Genomic DNA, 15,770 nt, shown 5'->3' on the forward strand with positions numbered 1-15,770 from the left:
CTCTCTCTCTCTCTCTCTCTCTTTCCCTCTTTCCCTCCCTTAATCATTGTCAGTTTTTTCATTCTACATTTACGATGTGACAGCATTTTGTCTCCATTCTCATTTCCTATTCTAAGGGGGGAGGGCTTTTGTTTTTATTTATTTACCTGTTGTTTGTTTGTTTGTTTTTAATTCCACACTTCTTTCCCTTACTCCCCACCAACATTCCTTCACCCTAGTTTTCGAGCCCTCCTTATCCTTGGTTGAAGCCTTCCCCTCTGGGCCCACTGGTACTTTTGGATCACTCCAAATCCTCTTGCAACGCTTTAAGGTCTTAAATGGTGACATACTGTTTCTATATTTTGTTGCCTGAGAAATAGAGGGGCCTTCACCCGGTGCCTTTTGTTTTCTAAGGTGAAATGGGAGACTTAGTGTAATACAGACTGAAGTGGTTCAGACTTGGAAGACATAGCCCAGAAGTCTCAGTCGCCCTCTAGAGACCTCAAGATGCACTGCAGGGAGGCACCAAAAGGCCAGATAAACTGGGTACCCCTTAATCCCAGTGTGCCCGTTCCCAAGGCACACAGCTTAGCTCTTAAACAAGGAATGGGTGCTTTCTGAAATCTCCTCTGCTCTTGGAGATGACCCTCCAGGGTCCGCAGGGGTGGAAATGGAGAACGTGTAGTCCAGCCAAAGACGATTGCTCTCCTTAGCTCCAGAAGGCTGAGGGACAGCTGCTGCTGATCTCTCTGATGTTTAGATGATTCTGAAATCCAGAATTCTACAGAAATTTCACCTTTAAATGCCCCGTCTCTCCTATAGGACACACAGACCACATCTATGATCTAAAAACGGACAGAGAACTTCCTGTTTTATATCCATCTGCACCACGTCCCTGTGTAGGGTCACATTGTGATGCTACAGGGTCAAGTGAGGACAAGTGAAAAAGTGACATAATTGCCATAATTAACAGTCAGGAAAGAAAGCCAAAAGATGTCATGTTCGCTTATGACAGCAGATTAGAGAGGCAACTCACCATACATAGTTCATAGTGAACAATGAACATTCATGCTCTGTTGGGAAACGCAAGCATAAATATTGAAATTACAAAAATTCATCTCATCCTCTATGGGCTAGGCACAGCATAACAACAAAAGGAGATCAAATATTAACCACATTGCTCTGGTCCATGGGTAGGAATGAGCCTGAAGCCTCGGCACAACAGCTTTATAAAAATCTTAGCAGAGGGTCTATTGGCATAGTTTGAAAAAAGAAAATGTTTACTTGAAATCAGTCATCATCATTTAAACTTTCCCCAAGTAATGCTTCACAGTTGGTACACATACAAGTAGCAACGTATCTGTACGAATAATCCCATTTCCAGGAGGCCCTTTGAGGCTGGGACCATGTGGCTCAGAGCCACCTCACCCTGGCTCACAGTTCCCAGAGCACTTGGTAGTATACACTCATTTGCTCATGTGTTTGCTCCCTAGCCCTGCCCACCAGGACATGAGCTCCCTGGAGCCAGGGAAGGGGTCAGTCTTGTTCAAAATTGCCCTCCCCCGATCTCTGCCAATCCATAGAACAGTGCTTGGCGCATTCATCTTCCGTGTTATAAAGATGGTGGGCTATTTAGAGTCTCCTAGAGCCACTGGGACAGGTCTTAACTCTTTCCTGCTGGGCTCATGGCTCTCTTCTCTCCTTTAGGAAAGGATAAAAGATTTGGTCTTCTTTTAAAGCTTAATGGCTGGGAGATAAAATGAGAGTAGGGGACAGAGGCGGCGAGGCAGCTTAAGTGTCTATAAAACAGATACTTCCCCCTGGGAAAAGAAATGTCTGTTATAAACCATCCCTGGGTTTTACAGGTTAAGCTTTGGATGACTGAACTTCATCTCTAGAACTTCTTGGTAGAATCTGAGAGTTAGCACTCCCCATAGGTTCCAGGGTGGAGCCAAAGCTCAAATCCAGTCACATTGTGGGAATGTTAATGTCTGTGGACCACAAAACACTATGCAGGTATCAGGTGTTGCTGTAACTCAGTCTCCCTCTTCGCCAACATTTCCTTTATATGCAACCCTGAACCTGGCTTCATCTTTTATCATTAAACCATGTTCTCCTGTGGAAGGAATTCCTTTCCGGTTATAAGCCAATCTATCCACCGTAGATGGAAGAAGCCGTAAAGGGGAGTCCTTTATGACCAACCACAAAGTTGTGGTTTATTACAATGAAACTGGATCCAAATATATCAAAGAGCACAAGGACACACTCTGAGGTTTCATAAATAGGCGTGGCTCCTTACATGCTTCAGCTGCTACTGAATGGTTACTGAGAGCCCACAAAATGCTTAGTCTAAATGTATTTCCAATAATCCCGTGACTCTGGGTAGCCCTAGGACTGCTGTGCTATGCTGGAGACTTGATCTGCCATGATCTTGCTACTAATTAGTATTTGAACTGTGAAAGTCCATGAGCAAAACATCATATCAAACCTAGGTCCTCAAAAATACTAGACAAGTGATCAATCCCTCAACTATATTCCATTTCCCACAAGTCATCTTAGAATGACATGAGAAAGGTTGCTCATTATCAATTTGGGGGGGGTTATTTATTTTGAGACAGGGTCTCAAGCAACTTATGTTGGCATGGAATGTGCTACATACCCAAGGATGACCTTGAACAGATCAACTGGCTTCTGCCTCTTAAACATTGAGATTAGAGCCATGTGTCCCCATGGTGGCTTGTTCATTGATCAAGTACACCAACAATTTCATCTGTGGCTTCCTAGCTTTGGTCTTGGTTCAAGATCAAACTGAATTTGTTCTGTGTATTTCTATGTGTATAAGGGGTCATTTTCTTCTTCATTTTCTTCTTTTCTAGAATCTGATTCAGTTGTATCATTTGTTTAAACTGTGTTCAAATACAATCATAGTGGACACATGTATGATAAACATTGGTACATGACAGGTACTCTAGTAAGATTTTCACATGAACTAAAACTCATTTGATGTTTACAGCAACAGTTTAAAGGAAGGTACTGTTACTCTCCCCATTTGATGGATGAAGAAACTGAGGCACAAAAAAGATGGACCAGGGATATTGAGGGAGGTTGGCTGTAATTATCCTGGAACGTAGTCTGAGTGGAGAGAGGTGAGGGTTGGGAAAGGAAGGCAGAGCGGGCCAGCTTTGAATGTTGTGACCTGGACACTGCAGTGAGAAGCAGGGGCTCCTTGCAGACACAGTCTCCAATTCTAGTTCCTCTCGTGTGTATGTGGTGTTTGTATGTGGGCCTGTTAGCGTCAGTGTGAAGGCCAGAGGTGAAGCTTGGACGTTACTCTTTTATGATTCCCCAGCTTAGTTTTTGATATTGAGTCTCCCATTAAACATGGCGCTTGCCAACTAGCCAACTTAGCTAGCTAGATTCTCTGGCCGAAGAGCTGTAGGGGTTCACCTGTCCCCGCTGATCACCTACCTAACCAGTGCTGGAGACTCACAAAGATGCTAGGACCATCCTTTTCTATGGGTTTCAGGCATCCAAACACAGGTCCTTATGCTTTGTGCAACCAGCATAAGATTTTTTTTGTGTACTGAGCCACCCACTGCAACACTTTTGCAACGTAGGTGTACCAACTATACTGTTTAGAATTTAAGCATTGAAATACTTTTCTCCTTATATTAAATGCCACATATTAAAATTTGCATATCATACTGTAAATATGAGCTATGTCATTTGCTTAAAGTGAAAGACATATCTAAATAAATAAATGATTATTGAAATTAAAAATTCCCACTTCTGTTAAATTAACTAATATAGAGCATCTGAAGCCCACAGCTCAGGAAATACTGATATAGCAATGATGAGTCACCACGGACTGCTGCTTGCTGGTTTCCTTCATCTCTATATTTTAACTTAACGAACCTGGTTTGATCGATAGTGTTTTATTTGAGATTTTAAGCCCTTTCCCCTTAGCTGGTTGAGTTCATAAAGTATTTGGTATATTGTGTTTCATATAAAAACAAAGCTAAATTTTAATGTTACTGTTTTATAGGTCAGCTATTTCTAATTATGTAGCATTCTCTCTTTTTTCTGTACATCCAACAGATACTTGATCAATGGGGCTGTGTGGTCCCAGGACCATGACCATAGTGGGGAGTAGAGAGTTCATTTCAGTAGCTTTTATTCAGAAGATGATGGTTTTCTGGAACATTCCCCTAAACAAGGATGTTGTGGACAGCTGTTTGATCTGTTTATGTAGGTAGCATGGCCTTTGTCATTCAAAGACATGTGCTTTCTGTCCTTTCCAGTTTGAACAGATTCAGGGGTGTGTGTGTGTGTGTGTGTGTGTGTGTGTGTGTGTGTGTGTGTATGTATGTATGTAGAAACATTCATATCATAGAATACTTGTGGAGGTTGAAGAACAACTTGTAGGTACTAGTTCCTCTCCTTCCAACATGCAGGTCTTAGAGACTGAACTCAGGTCTGCAGATTTGGCAGCAAGCAGTTCACCCACTGAGACTTTTTGGCATCCTAGAGTCATTTCCTAACACTTCGTTTTAAGAATCTCAAGTGATAAGGCCCACACATTGCCACAGTGTACACCATCCTCTGGTCTACATAGTTAGTTCCACTGACATTTCTAGACTTTGATGCTGCTAGCATCTTCTACCCTGTTACAAGGTTTAGTCAGATACTTGGCACGAAGGGGGTAGACTACAAGCCAGCCTCTGCAACTGAGCCTGCAACGCCTTGATAGTGGGTTCATATACCCTAAAGTTCTCCATAAATGCAATTGCTGATCAAGTGTTGTATGCAAATACATTAGATGAGTTAATGGATATCTAATGCTCCTTAATCCCAGGCTAGAATGTTATAGCATTGTCCCTGGTTCCTTAGAGAAAATGGATTTAAAAAAAAAAACAAAAAACTTTTCTATAAAGGGAATGCTGAGGTGGCTCAAATAGCTTCCAGAAATTCTACCTAAGAGGTGGCTCCTCCTTTGCCAGCAAGAACCTTTTCCTTTGGGATAGATGAATAATGGAAAAGAAAGAACAGATTGTAGGGACAGCCAAAGACCAGGACCTCAGAAGATGTCCTACACCGAGCCCTCAGACTAGACAATGGAAAGGGGTGTTCGGAAGAAGTCTATTGGAAACCAGGACATGATACACTGGGAAGTTCAGCAGGAGGCTGGTCAGCTGGTCTCTCTGGATCCATTATTCTCCCTCCAGTGACTTCTGAGATACAAACCCTTTCCCATCTTCTACTTCCTCTCCACAATTGGACTTGCCTTCTCTGTGTCCCTTGTCACAGACCAGCTTCCAGTTCAAGCCTTCGGATTTGTCGGACAGGCCTGAGAAGGGGAAGTTCTGTAGACCCTGAAGTGGGTGGTCTGAGCAGAAGCATAAAATGCTCAGACGTACAACAGAGAGTGAGGACACACAGAAGGGATAAAAGCAGACAGGCAACCATCAGGAAACATCAGAATAAATGAAAACAACCCATAAATAACAAACAGAAACCATTCTGGAAGAGAAAGTAATAAAATCACCCGGAATTATTTAAGATCTATGGCTTCTGTGGGAGATTTACAGCCATGATTTTTATTAATAACTTTCATTTTTAAAAGACAATTTGTTTTCCTTTGTTGGCCAGTGCTTAATTAGATCTGCACAGCACAGACTGCTCAGCGGTTAGCATGTTGAAGTCAGTACCTCTCTTTCTGAAGGCACTTTTACTACGGTCCTGGCCGGCTTTCACAAGCAGGCATAGACATTGTGGAAAGAGGCTGAGAGAAACCAGAAAGATAGTTTGATGCACTGATACAAATCCATCATCACCGTAGGAAGAAAGAAAGGTGTGAGATTTCCGGGTGCAGATCAATAGAGGTATGCTTGCATATGAAGGGCAATCAGATATCATAGCTTTAATGTCAAACTTAACATCTTAGTGAACGTCAATATGCCCTTAAGATATTCACAGAGTAGCTTGGGCGGTAGAAAATACACAAAGGTATGAAAAGAGTACTAAGTACACTGAGAGTACTAAGTTCCACTGACCTCAGGCATCAGCCTGGGGGTGGAAAGTTCAGTCAGCTGGCGCCCCTAGTGGCCAAATAAAGGAACTGCTCTGTCGTTCCGGTTGCTCTGTGGACCAGACAGTAGAAATGGCAGAGGAATGGCATACACCCAGGGACCTCCTGGGGTCTGGGGATGGAGGACTTGAATTTTTCAAAATCTCTAACACTCAAGAAAATGAAACAAGTATGATTAGAGCAGAAAGACACAGAACACGGGGGCCATCTGCACTGTCTGGGTGACGTCATCACCCAGGGAAAGAAATAGGAGCAGGGCTGAAAGGAAGACTGCTCAAATGAAAGGTCAACAGGAGGAGGTTTCTAAAGGCCCCAGCAGATCAGGGTGGCCTTCCACAGACTGCGCATCCTCTGCAGATTACTGAGGTACAGCAAACCAAGCAATTCCTTATTTAATAATAAGAAGTAAGAAGAGGGTGGGCAACCTATTTTCAGGACCCCTCCCTGTTGCAGAGATTTTTTTTTTCTCTGCTTCTTAGTAAAGCCTTGGCTGTTTACCCTTCATCGATGTGTACCCTTTCCACAGCCTTTTGGGTTAACTTCTGACATAAGCAAAAGGAGTTGGTATGAGTTAGTTCCATAAACATGCAGCATGAACCCACCGGTGGGGCATATAGAGGGAAGATCGGGCTACAGAGACGTGAATATCAGAATAAGCACCTTTTCTCGTTGCAATGTATTTGGGTTGTGTTGTTGTTGATTTCAAAGTCAGCCACCAGCAAAACTATGATAATGATTTGGTAGGAGAAATCTTTGGCTCATAGAAAATACTGAATAACTGTGTGTGGGTAAGGAATGGAGGGAGAAAGGGAAGAAAGGGGAAAGGAGAGGAGAAAGGGAACACAAAGCAAGAGAAGAAGGAAGGAAGTGAGGAAGGGAGGGAAGAGAAAAGAGGGGAGAGGAGGAGAGGGAAAGATGGAAGGGGAGGAAAAGGAACAGAAGGGAAGATAAATGAAGGAAGGCTGGAAGGCTCTTAAAGGCATTGCTGTGTGGAACTGTGTACTTCACAGAGAAATAGGGGCTTAACCATTTCTGAGGTCTTTCAAAGTCATCTGCCAGCGTTGTTAACAGTTTGGGAACTCAACCCTTCTCTCTATTAAATTTTCTCTGTAGTCAACATAAATCCCTTCTGCTTGATCTTAAGCCCACTTTCTCTGGGTCTGTCTCAGGAGGAGAAGAACGGCTGATCTCTGTGCTTGGCATGATAATTCGTCTTTCATTTGAAGAGAGTAAGCCATCACCTTGCTGCCTTCCTCTGCCCCTTAATGATCTGAATTCCCATTGCTTTTCTCCATGGACCCTGCTTTCTAATCCTTTAATCTAATGAAGCATATTAGGACTGAGTTCAGAGTTGGTAAAAATAGCATGTTGTCGAATGCAGGTACCAGTAGATCCAGAACAAGCCCCTCTGACATGCGGAGCTCTGTGCCTCTCCTCCACCCACCTCTGTGGAGCCTGGGACAAATGCAGACAGACCTTTGTGGCTGAGAGATGGACTAGACTAGATGGTTTAGACACCTGTACTCAGGCAGTCACCAAGTATTTACTGGTCAGTCAGTGGCCCCTCATATTACTCCGGGCACACAAGTGCAATGAAGATGAAAACATATATGGATCCTGTGTTCATGAGCAGTCTGTCAGTTTGATCGTGGGTGTGTGAGAGAGTCTGTTAGATCGTGTCAGTCAGAAATTCTTATGTAACATCTGCCTCTATCACAGCATCAGTTGATGGATCATGGTGGATGGGGGCCATCACTGCTCAGGTGCTAGGATCACAGTACACACACACACACACACACACACACACACACACATCCAGTGCTGTCTGCTGTGTGTGCAGCTACCAGAGGCAACAACTTCTCCTGCCTCTTTTACTCATGCTAGACTCTATCTAATACCTGCAGCAATTCAGTCTTACTGTGCTGTTGCCATCGCTGTAAAAGGTCTTGTGAGGGGCAATCCTCTCACACTTGGACTCCCTTCTTCCCTCTCACTGACCCCTCCACCACGAATCCATAAGCATTGCCATGGGCTGAGCACCAAGTGCTAGGCTATGCACCCCAACTCTAGCACTTTCTTCACAGGGAGATCTGTCTGTGACTTCTCAGTGACCCAAACTATAGATGACAATGGATTCTTGGCATCCCCCAAATGGTACAAACTAAGGATGCCCCACTCTACAATGGGAGGGGATCTTTTTGAGGTGACGTCAGAGAAGAGGGAGTGGAGTTATAAAACATCTCTGGTGTCTGTGTGGAGACAGCCCACAGAGATTTAAGTTTTGCATTGACTCTTTCTGTTCTGACCCAGACAGTCCCTTGGAGGTCTGTTTACATCTTCCAGCCTGAATATGCACCATCATCATTTCTTAAAGTCATTACTCAGAACAACCCCCCACGCTGCATTTCATTTTTATTATCCCCGTTTTAGGAACGATTAAATGGAAGCAGATAGCAGTTGCAATGAAGCAAATCATGAGAGGCTCTGATAAAGACAGCAACCTGAGCAGGCTCAACTGCTACTCTGTGCCAGGCTATTCTTAATGCATGTTTATGCAGCTGTCCCCCACTTCTAGGCTTTTGTAAATGAGCCATCCTGTGCCCAATTATCATTATTTTTACCATTCCCTGCCCTTCTGACTCCCCATGCCATGTGTACCTGTGTGTGTCTCTGTCTCTGTCTCTGTCTCTCTCTGTCTCTCTCTCTGTCTCTCTCTGTCTCTCTCTGTCTCTGTCTCTGTCTCTGTCTCTGTCTCTCTCTCTCTCTCTCTCTGTGTGTGTGTGTGTGTGTGTGAGTGTCTATGTGTATTTATATGCAGGATTTTGGTGTCTTGCTTTGTTTTAGAGAGATCTTGCTATATAGTCTACACTGGCTTCAAATCCATAATCCCGCTGCTTCAGCCACCTGAGTATTGGGATTACAGGTTTGTGCAACCACACCCAGCTTATATTCCTTTAAAAATGTCCCACTCCACATTCCTTAATAGCATAGAGGTATTACTGGCTTTCTGTAAATAGGATTCTGTTCCAGAGATCTCTGCCATTCAACCCCCATTCCTCTTACCCATTATTTACAAAAGACATCATTAAAGGTTCCTAGGAACAGATTCAATTTTTTTTCCCCTTAAAGCAGGTTGAGTCAATACATCAAAGGCATATCTGTTTGGAATATTTTCAGAGCAATACATTAGAAATTATGACAATGCCTGCTCTGGGGAGGGTTCCAGAATTTCAGAAAAATTGTGGCCCCAGAGAACAGTGCAGAGATGAGAGGAGTTTCTTTTTACTGGATTACCAATTGACATAACTTTTGACCACAGCAAGCATGTCCTCAAGAAGTTACTCATGAAGCTTGGTGACGATCAACCGACTTTGTTGAATTCTGACTGTGTTCCAGTCACTATTAACTGGTGTTTGACTGTAAAGTCTCATTTGATCTTTACAATGGCTTTGTGCAAAAGCCCATTTCACTAAAGGGAAAGAGACTGGGGTAATACCAGCCATTTCTCTTGGCTTCTCCAGCTGATAAATGGCATTGTGGGGAACGGGATGTAGCTCTTTCTGACTTCTGAAACCATAAACTAGGTTGTGTTGACCTCAAGTCTTTCCAAAGGAGCCAAATTTATAAGCAGCTGTAGGATTAGTTTTAAAAACCAAAAGGAATGTTGTGAAAGCCATCACATGACTCACACCCACAGCATCATGATTCTTCCTCCAGCTCCTTGGGAAAGCTGCTCACAGACCCCTCTGTTGGATCCTGAACCCACTGGATACTCCCTGGTCTTTCTCAAGCACAGCAGCACTCATTTCAAAGGAAGGAGGTGCCATCTCTCTCATAATGTCTTCTGCAAACCATTCTGTCTAAAAGGAGGACAAGGTGTGTGTGTGTGTGTGTGTGTGTGTGTGTGTGTGTCCACGCCTGCATGCATAGGCCAGATAGAAGTGAAAAGGCTGGCCCACGGCTTTTTCAGGTGTATGGATTCTTCATTTATTTAACAGTGATCTCTGCATGCTCACTTTGAGCCAGGCACTCCCCATAAGGGTAACAATTGTAGGCATGAATGAGGTCCTTGTCTCCATAAAACATCCATCCTGTTGTGACGAGATAAGCCACAAAGAATCAAGTAGAATGCTGGGTAAAAAAGTGTACTGAGAGTAAATTAAATTGGACTGTTGTGACAGAGCAGATGGGTGGCTACTTTAGCACAGGTCACTGAGGGAAAGTCTGTCTACGGACACTTTATTTACCTACATTTCAGGAACAAGAATGACACCGTGCCCTTCACCTACTGTGCTTCCAAATATTCCAGGCTTCTCTTTATTTACAGTGTGAATCTGTAATCCAGAGCTGTAAAGGGTCTAGATTTTTGGGGGGTATTAGTTTTGACTTTAAATGCTATCATTTTAGAAACGAAGAAAGCCATTAAAAAAAAAAAAAAAGCAAACTACTTAATCAGGCTATAGAATTAGTGGGTAATCTAGCTATGAGATGTTGGCCCTTCTTTCAAAGATCCAAGTTGCCCCCACCCCCTGCTAATTTTTGTAGTGCCAAGCCTTCCCTGTAGAATGCTTACCATCATGCCTACTGGTCATGAGTATACATATTCTAAGTTCTCATGAACCCCAGGGGACCTGGTGAATGGACACTAGAAACCTTGGAAATGATATCCTGGAGGCTGTGGTGACAGTAAGAGCATCAGCTCATCTAGCACACCTAGCCGTACTCTGGGGCTGAGGCTGCTCTGCCACTCCTTTTGGCCTATGAGCAACCAGAGCTTCTGAATTTGGGGGGGATGCATAGCCCAGTACATTCAACTATCACTAAGCACCTTCCCCCAGGAGTGCTCTCCACTTTAGCCAATTTGATATGCAAATGTTCTAGTCTATGATCTCCACCCCTCCCCACCTGCCTGACAAAAAGATTAGCCTTGGAATTTCTTTAAATAGTGAGTTCCTTTGGTGCATTTAAAGTGTGATCCATAAAAACTCAATCTATGTAAGGATTTTATTCTTCCTTTTAAAAAGAAAACAGCCATTATATCAAGGGCACTAGCATAAACTTGGACTCTTAATGATGGATTTTGGACTCTCTTATTATGTAATGGTTCCCATTCATTCCACAAATATTTATTGAGCTGCTTTATGCAATGCACACATCCAGATTGCTAGGAGGACACAGGGACAGAAAGGATGGCACAGCCTCTGCCCTCTGGGGATGTGCAGGCTCACAGTCCCAACTTGAGGCAGCTATGATGAGGCTGTGACAGAGGTATGAACCAAAGTTGCAGGGCATTATGATGTAAGACAGTATGCCACAATAACAGATCGGAGTAGGGGCAACAATATCCTAATTGGACTTCAAAGAATGGTCATAACTTGTGTAATTGTAGGACTCACTCATTCCCAGAAAAGGGAACTGATCACCTTGTGCAGGAAGTAGGATTCACCAGGCACATTCTCTGAACCAAAGGAGCCAAGGGTAGACAATGATAAGGAAAAGATAATAAGTATTGGAGGGTGAACCAGAGCCTTGAATGCAGAACAGATAAAATGTAGACTTGGTCCATAAACCCTAGCAAGCTCTGGTGTTTGGGCCAGGGATTAATACATAGTTGTATTTTAGGAAGCTCATTCCAGCAGCCACATGTAGGGCTGATCTGAATGGGCAAAGGCAGGTTTCATGACAAAGAAGCTCATTAACTTAACATCTACATATAGAAGATGGAACAATGGTTGAACTGATACTACAAATGATCTAACCCCCAGAGGGAAGACTTAGTTGTAGAAAAAGGTGAGTGTCCCAGGCCTCAGAGATGGGGCCAAGACAGCAGAGCTCAGCAGGCCTCTAAGTGGTGACTTTTAAAGGACAGTTCTGAGATGCTAACTGTTTGAAACAGTTAGGATGACCCCAGCTGGACAGCACATATCCATGCATGAAGTCTCAGTCACTAATAACTCCTCTTCTGGAGACAAGCAGAAGTACATGGTAAATGGGAGGGACGAGAACACTTCAGAAATTATGGCATCTCGACAGTAACAGTGAAAAGTTGGTTGAGTAGGGTAGAGAGCAGGAGCCCAGGGTTCAACTCATTCTGATCAAATGAGAACTCAGTCGTGGGGAATAACTTTAACCATCAGGAATCATTTAAATCTTTTAGTTCTGATGATGTCACAATAACATGATGGGCTGGGGCCTTTCAATATTAAGAATTGGGTCTTGAGTCCCACAAATGTCCAGTTCACCGGTGAATATTCATATAACTTAGCTGTCTGGGGTTCTGGGACAACACTGTGAGTTTTGGAGTGTTCATTTCTGGCTGCTTGGTCTTAAAGAGAGTCGAATGCTACAATATGAATACTGAATCTCCCCCAAAGTACACACATCAAAGGCTTAGATGTTAACCTATGGCATGATTGGGAAATGATGAAACCTTTAGGATATGAGGTCTGGGGAGAAGAAGTTAGGTCACTGGGAAGGTGCCTTCGAAAGGGTACTGGGGTCATGGTATTTTCTGTTTCCCAGGTATCACAAGGTAAGTAGGTCTTCCCTGCTGCATGGCCCCATTGTTATCTTTGTCTTACTATAGATCAGTGGTTCTCAACCTTCCTAATGCTGTGACCCTTTAGTAGAGTTTCTCATGTGGTGGCCCCCAACCATAACATCATTTCCATTCTCACTTCATAACTTCACTTTGCTACCTTTATGAATCATAATGTAAATATCTGATATGTGGGATATCTGCCATGTAACCCTGTTGAAAGAATCGTTCAACCCTCAAAGGGGTTGTAACCAGCAGGTTGGGAATCTCTGCCAGTGACCCACGTCTACAGGCTTACATGACCAAGGAGTAAATATACATAAACTGAAATCAGTCTTTTCTTTATGGAAGTGGGTGTATCTCATTAATTTATCACAGTTATAGAATACTGATGAACATACTTGGCTTCTACTCTTTTTAGAAGCACACTGACATCATGAAATCTATTCTCAGCCAATTGACCCACAGCAACCAAGGACATAATCTTAAACCAGTTACTCAGGGTGATTTTCACAGAATAATATTATTATGAACTGAGTGGTCTCATGATAAGAATATTTTGGGAAAAGTCATATCACATAAAGTTAAAGATGCCTCTTTGTTCTAAAAACACATCTGAACTTTTCAACTGCAAATACATTCTGAAATTGCTCTGGAGTGAAGAGCAGTAAGCAGCGTCTCTCAGTCTTATTTATTTTATTTTCAGAACCACTTGTCAGAGTGTTTCAAGGGACAAATGCCAGCAGGATGCACCTCCAAAAAATACCCAGTGATTACTCTTGGGTATTTAACCTGGGATCTAGAATCATAGCTAAAGCCAGTGATTATTGAGAGCTCACTGTATGTCAGGTACTGCTTCAAGTATTTTATAGATGCCAATATATTAATTCTCATTTTATAGGTAAAGAAACTGAAAGACTGATAGGCTAAGAGAATTTTCTCTCCCCACCACCATGTCCTAAACAGACAAGCATGTAAGCAGAGGTGAAAACAGGAATTGATGTCTAAAGGCAGAATTTCAAAGGCTATGGTCAATTAGTAGCAGAACAGATTCCAAATAGAGCCCTGTGCACCAAATTTCAGTCACAGCAAACCTTGTCAGCCCTTCTGCTTGTGTGCTGGGCTTATTGGCTTCCTCTGGCACCATGTGATAGAAGCTCTAACTGGTTCTGCCTAGTTAGATTCTTCAGGAAATTTGTTGGCTTGCATACATATCATCTCCCATTAAAGCAGACATGAGTTATGCAACCAGCGATGGATAGCCATCAGAACATAAAGAAAACCACCTCATGGCTAGCTGAAGTAGCAAGAGAATGAAAAAGAGTGCTTTCTTGAGGTCTGGCTTCTCCTGGACTCTCAGAGTTCTAGTATCTTGCTCCTGATGCCTGGAAAACCAAGAGGCTGCTTTTCTTTAAGGCAATGGGAAATTGTGCACTCCTGCTGCTAGGTTGGGACCCAACACCTGCCTCTCTACTTAGCTCAAGGATTGCCAAAGTCATGTCCTACCCTCTCCCACTTCCTCTCCTTGTTCAGAAGGATTATCACCAGCTTCGGATGCATCTGGTAGCCATCTTCACTGAAGGACAGGTTTCTCCCTTCAAAAGTGACGTTGATCAGATACCTGTAACGATAAAATTAAAGGAAGATTAAAAGTCTGAAAAAGGATTTGAAAGCAGAAGGCACTTAGGTTGACAAAAAGATGGTCCAGTAGGTAGGAACACAGAAGACCATTAGTCAACTGACACTCTTCAAATTCCTATTTATTATGCAACACCCATCTATATTTAACAGTAGGAATCATGAAAAAATAATATAATTTAAAATAAGGTTGGCTCATTACCAAATAATTGAGAAAAATTATTTTAATTTAAATTATATATATATATATATATATATATATATATATATATATATATATATATATATTTGTCTGTGTTGGGGTATATGCACATGAGCACAGGTGCCTGCAGAGGCCAGAAGGAGGCGGCACTGGGTCCCCTGAAGCTGTAGTTATAGATGGTTTGTGAGCTACCCAAAATAGGTTCTAGGAACCAAACTCAGGTCTCTCTAAGGGCAGCACACACTCTCACCTGCTGAGTCATCTCTCCAGCCCTCACTTAGACACTTTTAAGACTGTTTCCTTTTCCCCCATCTGCAAAAAGTCTGGTAATAAAAAGATCACCTAATTAAGTCTGTAAGCTTAAATGAGACAACTAGGTTAAGCACTTACCATAGGGCCTGGCGCATAGTAAGTGCTCATTAAGTGTTAACAATCATTATTCAAAAAAGGAGGCGGAATAAAGGGGTGGAGGAGCTAGAGACAAGAAAAGAAAATGGCTATGTATCAAGACAACTTTCTGCCAAGAAAGGTAGCAAGTAGGCGCTTAGGGTCTGTCTCCACCCCCAACTCTGCACATTCTTTAAATTCTTACTAAGGTCTTGCTCAGACCTTATTTGTAAATCAAGTGAGCATGGCAGGCCAGAAGCATCTAGAACCCAGGACTTCTGCTGGATGTGCTCTGAGTGTGGGAAAAGGAGGGGTGTGTGTTTCATACTATGCTTTGGGGATGAAAGCACAAATCAGTGAAAATTCTGGAAGCCACCCATAACAGACCAATCGAATGGTTTTCCTGCAGGACACTTATCCCCAACCCATCCTGCCCATTGCTAACTGCTGGAGCTAAGAAGCAGCTGGAAATTCCCATAGGCCTGATCATTACAAGTACATTAGTGCAACTGGGCCAATAGAAATTAATGTCCCTCTACCATATAGGCTCACGGAATCAATAATGAAGTTCTGGGCTATGTGATACGCTACTCCAGCATTTTAGGTCTGATACTGTTTGAGAGATGAGTCTCTGCGAAGGAACCAACTAGGCATCTCACAAAGCAGTGAAAGAGACAGCTCAGAGGACCTGCTTCTAACTTCTTTTCTTGAGAACATCTGGGAAGGTTGCCTGTTGCAGACAAAGTTATAGAAATGTCGAACCTTCTAGCGATGGTAGAGATGTCTGTGCAACATAACTGCCCCCACCCCACTTTTTACTCTAGGGCTCTCTGGGATTGGAAAGCTTGCCCTGACTCTATGGTATGCAGCTTTAGAGGTACAGCTGTGAGCACAGGAGACTCCAAAAGAACAGAAGGTCTTAGAATTTCCAGCTAGAT

General features: G+C 43.0%; 1 protein-coding gene across 3 annotated transcripts in view; it reads right to left on the reverse strand.

The window, feature by feature from the left end:
• Positions 1-15,770, reverse strand: part of Grin2b (glutamate ionotropic receptor NMDA type subunit 2B) — a 436,141-nt gene that overhangs the window by 97,137 nt on the left and 323,234 nt on the right. For all 3 annotated transcript variants that reach the window (XM_029535630.1, XM_029535631.1, XM_029535632.1), the window contains one exon: positions 14,112-14,226. In XM_029535630.1, the coding sequence (XP_029391490.1) occupies positions 14,112-14,226 (115 nt within the window). The remainder of the gene's footprint in view (positions 1-14,111; positions 14,227-15,770) is intronic.

This window comes from Mus pahari, chromosome 2, assembly GCF_900095145.1.
Source record: "Mus pahari chromosome 2, PAHARI_EIJ_v1.1, whole genome shotgun sequence".
NCBI classification, from domain to species: domain Eukaryota; kingdom Metazoa; phylum Chordata; class Mammalia; order Rodentia; family Muridae; genus Mus; species Mus pahari.